Genomic DNA, 12954 nt, shown 5'->3' on the forward strand with positions numbered 1-12954 from the left:
CTGAAATGACAGCGAGGTCCCAGCACCTTCCCCAAAGCTTCTCTTATTCTTCATGTCCTGTCCCCACACAGTACAGCTCAATGCAATGTGTAAGTGATGCTCACCCCAACCCCACCATGGTATTTCAGCAGCAGGAGGCAGGAAGCTGTTTTGAAACTGTGTGGATTAAATGCAGCTACAGCAGAGCTGGTGGCACTTTTCATGTTCCCTTGCAGCATATTCCAGTGTTCATCTCCTTAAGCCCTAATGGAATGAACTACACAGCTCCCTGAAGCAGTAATTGCCTCTTCTTCCTCTCCCTGGGCTTTTCAAGGCAGACACTGCGCTGAGAGGGGCTTCTAAGAACAGACCCTGAGACATCTGGTGGCTTTGCCAAGGGAGTGCACCTTCCAGCTACAGAGCAGAGCAAAGCAGGGCTGCCAGGCAGCTGTACCCCACAGCACTGCTTGGTCACTCATGATTCCAGGCTGATGCTGCCTTAACCTAAGCCTAAAATAAGTTGCTTATGTCCCAGGATACCATCTTGAGGCAGGAAAGGCTAAAGAGACTCGGGGTGTAAGTGTGATCTGTGCTAAAGACTGTGCTGCCCCTTTTGCAGCATGTTCCATCCAGGAGCTCAAAACACTGCTCTCATTAAGCACTGCCTCCTTGCAAGGCCAATGCAGTGAGTAAGGGACTGACCCATGGAGCAGGCAGCCTGAGAGTGAGCTACTGTTCAGGTGGATCCATCCCCAAACCTGTTCACTGTGTGGCTGCACAAGTGTCTGCATCCTCAGCATGCTGAGCAGGCACCGGCACTAACAGCGCGCATGGAGAAGGGTGAAGCAAGAGTATGATCATGGATGAGCCCTGCTCCCAGGGAAACACCACCTTTCTCCAGGTACCTGCCCAGAATAAGCACCCAGAGAATCTAGGAGTGTAGAAGCAGGTTAAACTAGTGACATCAACCTGTCCTTGCAAGAGGACAGTACTGAAAAGCAGTCTGTGGCTCTTCACACACTACTGTTCACAGGGTAAAGCAGGGAACATCCCCCTGGCTTTGAGAGGTCGCATTTCTGAAGGAACGTTTTGGGTTGTCATCGCCTGTTACCAACACACGAGGTCTCTCTCGGGCTCTTTTTTCCCCCGTGCTTCTCCTTTAACAGCCCAGCTTGTTAAATAAATGGTGTCTTGCGACAGACAGTAACTGAGTTGCAGTCCCTTTGGTCTGCTAAGGCTAGAAAACAGGCAAAAGTTGTCATGCTTTTTCATACTCGTGATTTGGTGGCAGAGTGTTTGGTCTAATTAAAGCACACAATTAAATTAGTATTTAGAAAACACGGTCAAAAAGATAAGCAAAGATTTAGAACTGGAGTTCCAACAGATCAGCAATAAACTCCCACACTGGTTAAGTCCAAGTGCACTCCGAGCATGGCAGAGATCAAAAACCCAGCTACTCACTTGCAAGCTAAGGTGTGCAGTTACACCAGTCAGTGTCTACACGTACCTGGGGAATAGGGCACTGGAATAACACAGTGAAGTCAAAGAGGTGCACTGAGATCACAGGCCAGCTTGGACTCATGACTGGAGCAGCTGGGTCTCAAAAAGCTAGGATGTAGGTCCTGCAGAGGATGTGCTTTCAACTCTCACCACTGTCACAAGCTTTAGGTCATTTAAAGCACTGTCAAAAGGGACAACAAACCAGGGGAGGCTTGGGAATCCATTGGAAGGATAAGCAGCAGAACACACAACCTGCTTAGGCAATGGCAGCGGCGCCAAAGACCTGCCTAGGAAGAGCTGCAGGCGCCCGGTGCCAGCCAGGGGCAGGGTTGGTTCTTCTTGTGATGGAAAGAGACAAAAAATACCTAAACCATTGCCAAGGACTTAAAGGAAAAAGCATTACAAGCATTGATTTCACATAGCATAGACAATAAAATGTCCATCTTCGGGGAAAAGAGGCACCGAGACATCCCACAGCTACGACCAGAGGCTGGAAATGACAGATCTACAGCTCTTCTTTCACCTCTTTGCTGCTGAAGGTCACACAATAAACCAGAGTGTTTGATGGTCCCCAGCCCTGCAGCTGGGACCTGGGCACAACATTTCAGCCCCTAACTGGGAAGCTCAAGAAAAGGAACTTGTGTGGAAAGCATTCCAGACATTCAGCATGTTGAAAGCTGTGCAAGCAAGTTTAAGCTTAAGAAACTCTCAAAGGGGGCTCAACTAAGGCAGAAGTACCATGATTCAGCACTACAGCAGAGAACAGTGGGAATTCAAACCTTACAGTTGGGTGAGAAAAAGGATATATTTTCTGCTTCTCTTCATTGTACAATACATCGACCAACTGGATCACATTTTTGTGCCGCAATCGTCGCAGGAGCTGAATTTCCCTGCAGGAAGAGGAAAGGGAAAAAGTTGTGTTAAAAAAAGCCCATTTCCTTACTACAGATTAAAGCAATGTTTAAGTCACGTGGATTTTGAAGACACTTCAAGCTGTATTAGGCTCAACTGCTTCACCAGAGTTACCCAAGCACACTGATAGAAGGCCTTGTGTGCTCTTGAATTCACTGGTCCAAGGTTGGATCATGAGGAAACCTGGTCACTGAGCAGTGGTACACACACAAGTGCCCTTTAGCAGCACCATGCAGCCAGCCTGCTCAGGATAGGAGCCTTAGTCCATTGCTCACTGACAACAGAACTATCCTCAGGGAGTGACCTACCTGTGTGCTGCACAGGAGATGGGTGGTAAGATCCCCCTTTGCCAGGGCTCTGGTACCATTCAGCACCACCCCACCAGAGCCCTGGCACTGGGCTCACAAGGTGCTGATGCAGTGAGCCAAGCCACCACCTCCCACCTGCACAGCTCCGCTCACACCATTCCCTATGGCCTCCAGGCAAGCTCCTCACCATTCCCAGTTAAAGCCAGTGCTGACTAAAGGAAAGCTGGAGCTGAACATGCTGCCCTATCACCTGCCCAGGCAAGCCAAAGCGCACCCCGTTTTGCTCTATGTGGCAAGGAGGTGGCTTTAGCAGCTTCCCCCCAGTTATGGGTTTTCACACAGCGGTGCTGGGAGCTCAGCACCAGTGTCTCCAGTTACACCCCTGATGGTGCACTGCACTTGTGTTTACCACAGGATCTAGGACAGTCACTGCCAAGACAAACCTTTCATGTTTGCGCTTCGTGCTTCTTCATCCGCAAGTGTCATCTGCAGTTACAAGAGCAGGAATAGATTTGCTTGGGCTTCCAGGCTCCAGGGAATGTTTTGAATCAGCATCGTGACCAGGAACAGCCCCCACAGATGTCGGTGTGAGGCAGCATCGTGCCATTAGGTGTGTTCCCAGTGCCCGGTGCCAAGCGTGGCAGAGCAGTGAGCACACGACCGCAGCCCAAATGCTGCTGCCTAAGCTGGGAGGCAGCTTGGAGAGGGGTTACTTACCCCACAAAAAAGGAAATCAAAGGTTTCTATGTCTAACAAGCAATTCCTCCTGATAGGAAGCACCTTCCTTCTGAGCATCATCAAGTACAACACACAAGCAGCCGGTCAGTGGTGGGGCTACAGGCCAAAGACCCCTGCGCTGGCCAGTGCATTTGTAGGATCAGTTTAAGTGTCTTTACAAATGAGTTAGTACAGAAATCATCCTGAAGATGCACTGCATCCCTTGGAGGCAGTAGCAAACGGAGGCAGTTTCACAGAGCCCTTCATTAAAGCTGTGATTTCCAGGAGAATTCAGAAGTGAAGCGACCAATGGTAGGATTATAACATCAGCCTCAAGAATGGGTGGAAAACAGGAGTTCCAGTTAATACCCTATTTCTTCCAACCTTGACTCCTAATTTGACTTGACTGAGCCATTCGGAGATCTGAACTGAATCCTCTGTTGTGGGGAATGGAAGTAAAACTGAATGAGGAGACACCTTCCCTTGTCTGTCATCTCCTATCAGCTCCTTTCATCTTCCTCTCCTGGCATTCTGTACCCTGCCCCAAACCCCATTTTAGCATCTTTTGCATTCCCCTCAGCCTGCAAAGCCCCAGCTGTGAAGAGGAGGAACAGGAGGATCAGGACAGTCAGGTCAGGGTGGTTCTGTCTGTGTGTGAAGTGCAGATACTGCTCCTGGCTTTGTGCTGCTGCCTGTGCTAAACCGCACGCAAGCTCTTCTCTTCAGCTCCATTTGCTAAGCTGCTTTAAGGAGCAGGGTGACATTCCAGCAGTTAGGACCCCTGAAAGCAGCCTGACAAGGAATTCTGAGCCAGCTTTGGAAGCAGGAGCCTCTGCTCAAACACATGACACCCCAAACTCAAAGCCACCCATCCCATGCCCCCACCGTGATGGATCCCAGCCCATTAACCATCAGTGACTGCTCCTCCCAAAGGCTCCTATGGTGCAGGAACACAAACGGGTTCTTTGAAAGGTCTTTTAAGGATCCCTGAGTGGTAGTATTAATTATTCACCACCAAAGTTCAAGCCAGGCACTTTTCCTTTCTCATCTATGGCTTTAAACCCAACCCTGATGGGAGCTAAGCAGAAACCTGGGGTAACAAGGCAAAGCATTGGGTTTAAATGGCACACAGGTTTCCAAAGTGATGCAGCTGCTCTAATTATAGGAATGACCAAAAGGCTGAAGTGGATTAAATTAGCCTAGAAACTGCAGCCAGCATCAGGGCAGGCCTAAGAAGTGTCTCTGTCATGAAGGGAGATGGGCTCAGGGTTCAGGCCAAGAGAGGGGCCGAGCACACGCATGGATTTAAATAGGATTCTTCTGCTGTGAAGCCAAAGAGAGCTTCCAATATTAGGAACACACTGGAAATCCTGATCCCAACAGCACACTCCCTGCCATGGAGCCTGAAAGCACAAATGCTCATTCCTTCACCTCTAACGGGCTGGTCGCTGCTCCACACTGTGCAATGAGGCTCCTTGGTGGGATGCTGTGAGCTACTCCGATGGCCACGCACACACTGGGAGGCAGGGGCCAAGGAGCCCGCTTCCCAGAGGGAAGATTCCTGCTATTTTTAGCTCCTCTGGCATCCTCACAGGAGCAGACCCAGCCACAGCAGTCACCTCCAACTCCATTTCAGTCCCCCTGCTCTGCTGAGCCAGTGTCCTCAGCACTCACCTCCCTGGGAGGTGCCCAAAGCTGCTTTTTATCCCCAAAATTAACACCAAACCCCACCAGTGTCATCCCCCCCCCCTTCATTACAGTTTGCCTGTGCCTCTGACAGCACTAAGGATGGGGTTTGGGTGCCAAACAAGGCCAGGTGGCTTCCTGCCTTTCCCAATCCAGCCTGGTCCAGATTTCTGGGATACCCTTTCGAGCTGCTCCTTGCCACCTCCAAAACCTAACGTGGAATGTAAATCACAGCAGCTGCTTTTGAGATGCTCCTTTACCTCTCAGAGGGAAAGGGAGAACCCCAGTGAAGGGTCAGGCTGTGCTTCCTGCAACATGGTGATCACTTCCATACACACCCCACTGAACAGTGCTTTTACGTAGCCAGAATAGTCTCCACTATGGAATCCTGTTCCTGGTTCTCCAGACTAGAAAGCCCTTGAGTGTGTGAGAAGCCAGCCTGCTTCAGAAGAAAACCATCTTAGAGGAGGAAGAGGAGAGAAAAAGATCTTCCAACTTGTGGGTTCCTATGTGGTTCAGCCAGAGCCACAGAATCCAAGTTATCCCTCTCCAGGTACCTCATCTGGGCAGGTAAGAGGGAATGCTGGTGCTCAGAGCTGTGTACAGCAAAGCTGCCTACTTGTACCATGTGCTACCTGATTCTGGAAGGTGCCAAGAATGGCCTAGGAGAAGACATCTCTTCCTGGACCAGTGTAGTAAGATCTTCACTACAGGATGCAGCATTCTTTCTGCAGTTGTTTCAAGCCTTGCCTTCACCAAAGCTGTTCTTGCTGAGGGAAAAAGGAGGAACAGAGCCAGATCATTCCCTTCCTTCGGGTCACAATGTTCCTCCACAGCTTTAAGCTTTTAGGATTCTATCAGAGACAAGCAATTGTGAATCTTTCCCATGTTACCTCCACAAGGACCGATGGATGCTGGAGGCGAGGGCTTGCAGCAGGGCTGTGGTGACAGCACTGGGCCTCAAAGCAGCCACCCTCACCCCTCTTTCCCTTCCTGCTCGTGCCTGGAGCTCAGCTCAGGCTGTCCACATGCAGCATGCAGCACAGAGGAGCCTGGCACAGGAACTGGACACATCCCCTGTGCCAAGAGCCAGGGACGCACAGAGAGAACAGGCTCCATATGCTGGTGCTGGCACGTTCCAGAAAGCCACTAGCACCATCCTTCATCCTTGCTAATTGCTACAGAGGGCTCAAGAATCCTTCCTTTGGTCCTTACACAACTGGACAGCGACATGAGGTGCTTGTTTAGACTGATTTTGTAATCCTGGAGAGGCAAAGCAAGTTTAAGTCGTACATCAGCATCCCCAATACACCACAGAGCAGGTTAACCAAGAGCCAAGCTGCTCAATGGCTTTTTCCTGTTGATTTCACCTAAAAACCAGCAGCTCCACTCGCAAGGACACAACTTGGCATTGTCTCCACATGAGAAGCTGCACCGTTTGCTCTCGGAAGGGGGAGGGATGTTTCAGACAGGATGGAGCAGAGCACTGCACTGCTTCCTTCTGCAAACTAAGCCTGACAGCTGAGTGAACATCCCACACACGGAGGGGTTGACATCATTACACACGGATGAATCCGGAGTGGATCCACATCTTCCACGTTTCACTATCCCAACAGTTCAGGGTTTAGAGGCTGGAAAGGGGTGGGAGGCCAAAAAGTGGGGATGCTCAGGAGCTGGAGCACCTCCCATATGGAGCCAGGCTGAGAACACTGGGGCTGTTCAGCCTGGAGAGGAGAAGCTGAGTGGAGACCTCAGAGCAGCTTCCAGTGTCTGAAGGGGGCTACAAGGATGCTGGAGAGGGGCTCTTCATTAGGGACTGCAGTGATAGGAAAAAGGGTGATGAGTTTAAACTGAAACAGGGGAATTTCAGGTTAGAGATAAGGCAGAAGCTCTTCCCTGTGAGGGTGCTGAGGCGCTGGCACAGGGTGCCCAGAGAAGCTGTGGCTGCCCCATCCCTGGCAGTGCTCAAGGCCAGGTTGGACACAGGGGCTTGGAGCAAGCTGCTCCAGTGGAAGGGGTCCCTGCCTGTGGCAGGGGTCAGAACTGGACGAGCTTTAAGGTCCCTTCCAACCCAAACCAGGCTGGGATTCTGTGTCTGACAGGACAAGCCCAGCTGCCAGCACAGCTCCTGGTGCTCTGGTTTTACTGTTCCACCACAGAGCCCCAGCTCCAGAATGAAAGCACCACAGCCACCAGCTCTGCTCAGCAGGAGCTTCACTAGGAGGGCCAGGAAATGAGCTGACTCAGTTGAGCCCATCTCCGTGTACAGCCCACGCCTCTGCAGCCAACAAGAACCCCTTCCTCCAGCAGAACCGTCCCTGCTGTGAGGTGCAGGGCTCTCGAGCTGCAGACCCAAAGCACAGGGCCTACCTCCTGCTTGAAACCTCCAAGGGACTCTAATGAGCATCTCTTCAACCCTCAGCACTCACGGAGCGTGGTAAGTACAGCACAAGGCACTTGGGATATGCACAGGAAGTCCCAAACCCTTAATTAAAATGTGAGGCTATTAGCACACAGTTTTATTAAACTGGTGCTGCTCGAGACAGAGTCTTCCCTATTTTCTTTCATCTCTCTGGCAATGCTGCTGAACTCGTTCCTCGTGTTAACCGGAGGCAGGAACTCACCATAATCCTGTCTGGGTGACTGAGCCACCCCAGCCCTTCTCTGGCATAACTAGGGAGAAGCGAAGATTCCCCACACTGTTGTAGGGAAATGTATCTGTGAGTTTAAACCCTCACCATCCCCACACCAGGACTCACAGACCCTGCCAGGGCTCATTTTTCAGGGGCAGAACAGGAGTATTTCAGGATAGAGAAGACTCATTTAACATCACATAGGTCTCAAACATATTTCAGTCGCTATTCAAGGCTCTGTTACTGCACCAGGGACAAGCTGGGGCTGAAGCAATGGTCAGGAAGAGTTGGAGCATTCCAAGTCCAGCCCCACGTCCCCAGCGAACGGCACAGACCTCACAATCCTCCAGAGCTCATCATTAGTGTGCTCATTACTGCCCATGTATCACTTGCTCACCTAATTACTTACCCAAGGGCCAGCAGTCTAGGAACTGTTTTCTAGGCAGTTTCTTTGATGACACACTATCAATGCAAGTTTCACCTTCACCACCGCAGCAGTGATGCTGAGGTGTCCTCTGCTGATGGCAGAGGCACGAGCCCGTTATAGGAACTCAATCACGTCTCTGTCAAATCAACCAAGCCACAGACCCAGCTTTATCCTGTGTAGAATCATTGAATCAACTAGGTTGGAAAAGACCTTTAAGACCAAGTCTATCCATTGCCCAGCCAAGGCCACCCTTAACCCATGGCACTGAGGCCTCGTCTCCACGCTGTGTGAACACTTGCAGGGACGGTGCCTGCAGCCCTGCCCTGGGCAGCCTGTTCCAATGCCTGAGCACCCTCTGGGGCAGGAATTGTTCCTCAGCTCCATCTAAACCTGCCCTGGTGCAGCTTGAGGCCGGTTCCTCTTGTCCCATCCCTTGTTCCTTGGGAGCAGAGCCCAGCCCCTCCTGGCTCCATCCTCCTGGCAGGCACTTGTAGGGAGCGATCAGGTCCCCCCTGAGCCTTCTCTACTCCAGATCAACCCCCCCATGCCCCTCACTTGAGCAGGAGCAGGCACTGGCTATGCAGTTGTACCACAGGGTGCTTTGAGACTGAAACAGTGATCGGCCTAGCCTCTTCCAAGAGAAGCACTTTTACACAGCCTGAGCCCTGGTTGCTCAGTGCCAGTGCACTCTTTGCAGCACTATGTGAAGGCATTAACCCCTGAGAGCACGCTCATAGTCTGCAGACATCCTTGTACAGAGCAGGACACAAGCAGGACTGGAAGCAGGGCTCACTGTAACACTGGAGTCATGTTTTTACTTATTACTGCACTCCTTGGTGGCTTTCAAGGAACTGGAACCTAATGGTGCGATTCGGTCCAGTCTGATTCTCTCCTGTTCTGTTCTACACCAGCAGCTTGCTGGGTATAAACCACTCAGCAAAGCTGCTCTAATGGAGCCGTAGGAAGTCAAACTTTAACAGAGTCTGGCCAAGCAACGTGACATTAAAGAAATACCATGACCAGAGCACCTTGCAGCAGTGGTTTGCTCCCCCATCCACACTGACCAGGCACACCGTAGGGGTTTGGTGACGTATCACAGCACAAGAGGTTCACTCAGAGCAGAGACAGCTTCCACAGCCCGTGGAAGGGCTTTGGTAAGGTCAGAGTGCCACAGGACGAGGGTACCACAAAACACAACGTTTTGCCTTGAAGTCACCACTGAATTAGCAGGTAAAGCAACCGAATAGGTGGGCAAAGAGAAAAGGCCACGGCGACGAAAATAGGAACTTGAACTAGAGTAAACCCTGGTTCCAACATCTAAAACCTGCCTCAGCGCTCTGAAGCAGGTGCAGCTGAGCCAGGAAAACATCCACAGCAAACCAGAGCGTGCTTGGCCAGGCTGCTTTAATAACTAACCTTAGGGAAGCTAAAGGAGACCCAGACCGGCTCCGTGCATGACTCAAAGTGCTCGAGTTCACGTCAGGACTCGAGCCCATGACCAGGTTCTGGTCTCAGGCAAACCTCCTGGTGTCTGGTGAGTCCTTCTTCACTGCAGGGGAGAAGCATTTACATCTCAAAGTTTCACTAAGGAGGAAACACTCTCCCCCTTCTTCATTAGAGGCTCCTGATGCAAGTGAAGGAGGGAGCAAGGGTGGGAAGGGGCACTCATGCCTTTAACCAGAAAAACAAGAAACATTTTATTACACATTAACCAAGAGTTTACTCCGATTCTGAACTGGAGCCAGCAAAGGAGACAAAGGGAGGTCCCACAGGAGGTTCTGTGACTATTCCATAGGCAAGCCAGGCAGCAGAGGCTGGGATGCAGACCCACGCAGCTCACTGACACCAGCCCTGGTACAGGATGTGAGCTATCTCACAGCTGAGCTCAGAAACACAAACCAGCACCAAGCCTCTGCCAGGTCACAGCTCCACACTCAGCACCCACAGCCCCAGTGCAAGAGGCTTCCAAACAGCTCCACATCCTCCCTCCCACTCCTGATAACCCCTCACTGCACCAGCAGATAACCAGCCCTGGCTGGGCTGTGCCACCATGGGGGCATGGTGGGAGCACAGCCCTGCAAGCAGGGAACGTTTTCCCACCGGCTGCTCCTTGTGCCCTGACTAACCAGTGTGTAACCAGCACTTGGGAAGCTCCCAAGCACAGCTCTTGAGTCACTGAACTAAAGAAGGTTGACAACCCTTGGCCCCGTTTTACACTTGCGGAAACCAAGGGAAGAGAGCCTTGAATTACTTCCCGAAGTCATCAGTCGGAAATGAAAGCGAGGAACAACCCCAAGCCCTCCTCCCATGCCCGCTGGGTGCACAGGACATTGGATCACCTACGGTGGGAGCTGGAATCGCCACCCAATCGCCATCAGGAGCCATGCAGCCCTCGTGCACAGCTAGCCCAGAGCACAAGGACACAAGGTGAGCTCCTGCACCCCTCGCCTCTCCCAGCTGACAGCACCAGTTTACCTCCTCAAGGTGACATCTTAAAGAGGGATTGCTTTAAGAAAGCCTGGTTTATTCTTTAAAAGGAGCTGTCTGCTCCCACAGAGAACCCTTGGGAGCCAGCTCCCTCCCCTGCTCCCAACCTCAACAAGAGCTGGCTGCGGTTCAGCGGCAGAGATCCCTGAATACCTTTGGCTTAGGAAGCACTTCCAGAGCAGAGAGCCATGTTGTCAGATAACATGATCCAGAGCTTCAGCTGGAAAATAATGCCAAACTTTAACCCCCTCCCTCCCCCAGCTCCCGGAAGCATTTACTCACTTTTTCACATTTGCCTCCCCGTTGGGAATTCTGCGTAGCTTCTTCTTCTTCAGGATCTTCACAGCTCTCCTACAGAGGGTTTCAGAGTCCAACATCTCCTTGACTTTGCCATAAGACCCTTCTCCAAGCAAGTCTCCCATGAGGTACTTGCCGATGAGCTTGGCTCTCTTCCGCCGGGGCTGGTAGATGACCTCGGTCGAGTCGATGCGATGGATGAAAGTGTCCATCCCCACAGACATCAGCTCGCCCTCTGCGAACATGCCCAGCTGCTGTGGCTCCTGCATATCCATCCTGGATTAAGTTCCTTAACCTGTTTTTTCCTTACGCTCTCAGGGGTTTAATCCTGTCTGTGAGTTTCCAACACTCCCTTTGACTCCTTCTTGAAAAGAAATCTCCCGAAGATTGTACAAACATGAATAAAAAAAGAAAAAAAAGAAAGAAAACAAACCCAAAACAAAGCTACGAGCTGCTTCCAGCTCACTTGGATGCGAAAAGATCCAGGCCTGGCTCCAGCAACACAACGTCTTTGAAAAAGAACATATATCTCTGCCCAGAGCCGCTCAGCTTGGGACTTGCTTTGCTTCCGACCTGGTCCCGCTGCTACGGTGCTTTTGAGTCAATTCAGCCTTTCTTAAGTGCTAGGTCATCCTCTGGGAACTTCAGGCCACCGCTTAAAACCAGGCAACGAGCGAGTCCCTTTCGTGGCTTTCCATCCCTAGAAGCTCATAGCGGCCAGCTCCGAGCACAGGGGGGGGGAAGCGGTTGTGCCCCTGGGTGCAGATGGGGCGCTGGGGGGGGGGGGAAAGGGTGGTTCAGCCGTTTGGGAGCTGGAACCAAGTTTCTTTGAAGGAGTTTTCGGACACGGGAATTCTCACGTCCACAAAAGTTTGAGGCCTTCGGTGCCTGTCAAGATCTCCCAGGGGCATCCTTCAACCGCGCGGGTTCCACCTCGCACATGATGCGGCACCACCACGGGTCCAGGGGGCGGCCGGTGTCACACAACACAAACCCCACCACGGCTTCAGGCACCCGCCCTGCCTGGGAGCGGTCAGGAGGGGACTGACTCTGCCCCGCTGCCCGGACACCCCATCCCTGTGCCCAGAGGGGAAGGTCGCTGAGGGGATGCCCGTGTTCCCCCCCTCCCCACCGGGGTCAGTGGGGCTGGGGAGGAAACAGCGGCACCGCCGCCGCACCCGGGGCAGGCAGGAAGGGAGCGGCGAGGGCACACAACACTTTAACGATGGAGCCTGGAGGGGCCGGTTCCCCCCGAGCCGCGGCCGAGCCCCTCGCTCCTACCGCAGGGCCGGAGGGGGAGCCCGCCCGGCCCGGGCCCTTCTTCCCGTGCGGGCCGCGGCCGGGCCTAACCGGCTGCTCCCGCAGCCCCGGGTTCCGCGCCCCGTTGTCACCTCAGGGGAGGGAGCCGGGCAGCCGCGTCCCCCCCTCCCCGCCGCCGGCTCCGGGAACCAGGCCGGGGCCCTGCGCCCCGCTCCCCCCGCCGCGCTCTTCCGCCGCCCCAAGCCCGGCAGCCGCTGCCCGCTCTGTGCCCGCACTGCGTCCCCGCGGCCCGGCCCCGTCCCGCTGCAGCCCCGCTCGCACCGGCCCTACCCCCGCCGCCGCGCGCGCGCCGCCGCCATCTTGTTTACCTCCCGCCCCCGCCCGGCCCCGCCGCGCTCCCGCCGCTGTTCCCCCCCCGCGGACCTCAGCAGGAGGGCCTCGCACCGCCCCCCTGGCGATGGACGTGCGTTCCCATTGGCCACGGCGCCGGCCCCGCCCCCGCGCGCCTGCTCGCTGGTTGGCTGCGGCCGCGGCACGGAGAGGCGGGGTCGGCGTTACGGCTTTTCGTTTCCGGTTGGTTCCCAGCCGCCCGCCCACCGCGGGGCGCTGTGATAGGCTGCGGGAGCTGTCCGTCACCGGGGGGCGGGGCTAAGGCGGTGCGGGCCAAAGGGCGAAGGAGAAGCGGGTGCCATGGAGACGGGTTGGGGCCTGTCCCGCCGGCCCGGTGTGAGGAGCGGGCCCAGCGCTG

At 53.7% G+C, this 12954-nt stretch overlaps 1 protein-coding gene across 2 annotated transcripts in view; it reads right to left on the bottom strand.

Moving 5' to 3' along the window:
- STK11 (serine/threonine kinase 11) overlaps positions 1-11556 on the bottom strand; it is a 31995-nt gene extending 20439 nt beyond the window's left edge. For both annotated transcript variants that reach the window (XM_061356519.1, XM_061356595.1), the window contains exons 1-2: positions 10932-11556; positions 2286-2369 (exon numbers count right to left, since the gene is read on the bottom strand). In XM_061356519.1, coding sequence (XP_061212503.1) covers positions 2286-2369; positions 10932-11221 — 374 coding nt within the window. In that variant the 5' untranslated portion in view covers positions 11222-11556. The remainder of the gene's footprint in view (positions 1-2285; positions 2370-10931) is intronic.
- Between the last annotated feature and the right edge of the window lie 1398 nt (positions 11557-12954).

The sequence above is a fragment of the Neopsephotus bourkii genome, unplaced genomic scaffold (genome assembly GCF_033783945.1).
Source record: "Neopsephotus bourkii isolate Nb327-2 ecotype Australia unplaced genomic scaffold, CSIRO-AGI_Nbou_v1 NB_2, whole genome shotgun sequence".
Taxonomy (NCBI): domain Eukaryota; kingdom Metazoa; phylum Chordata; class Aves; order Psittaciformes; family Psittacidae; genus Neopsephotus; species Neopsephotus bourkii.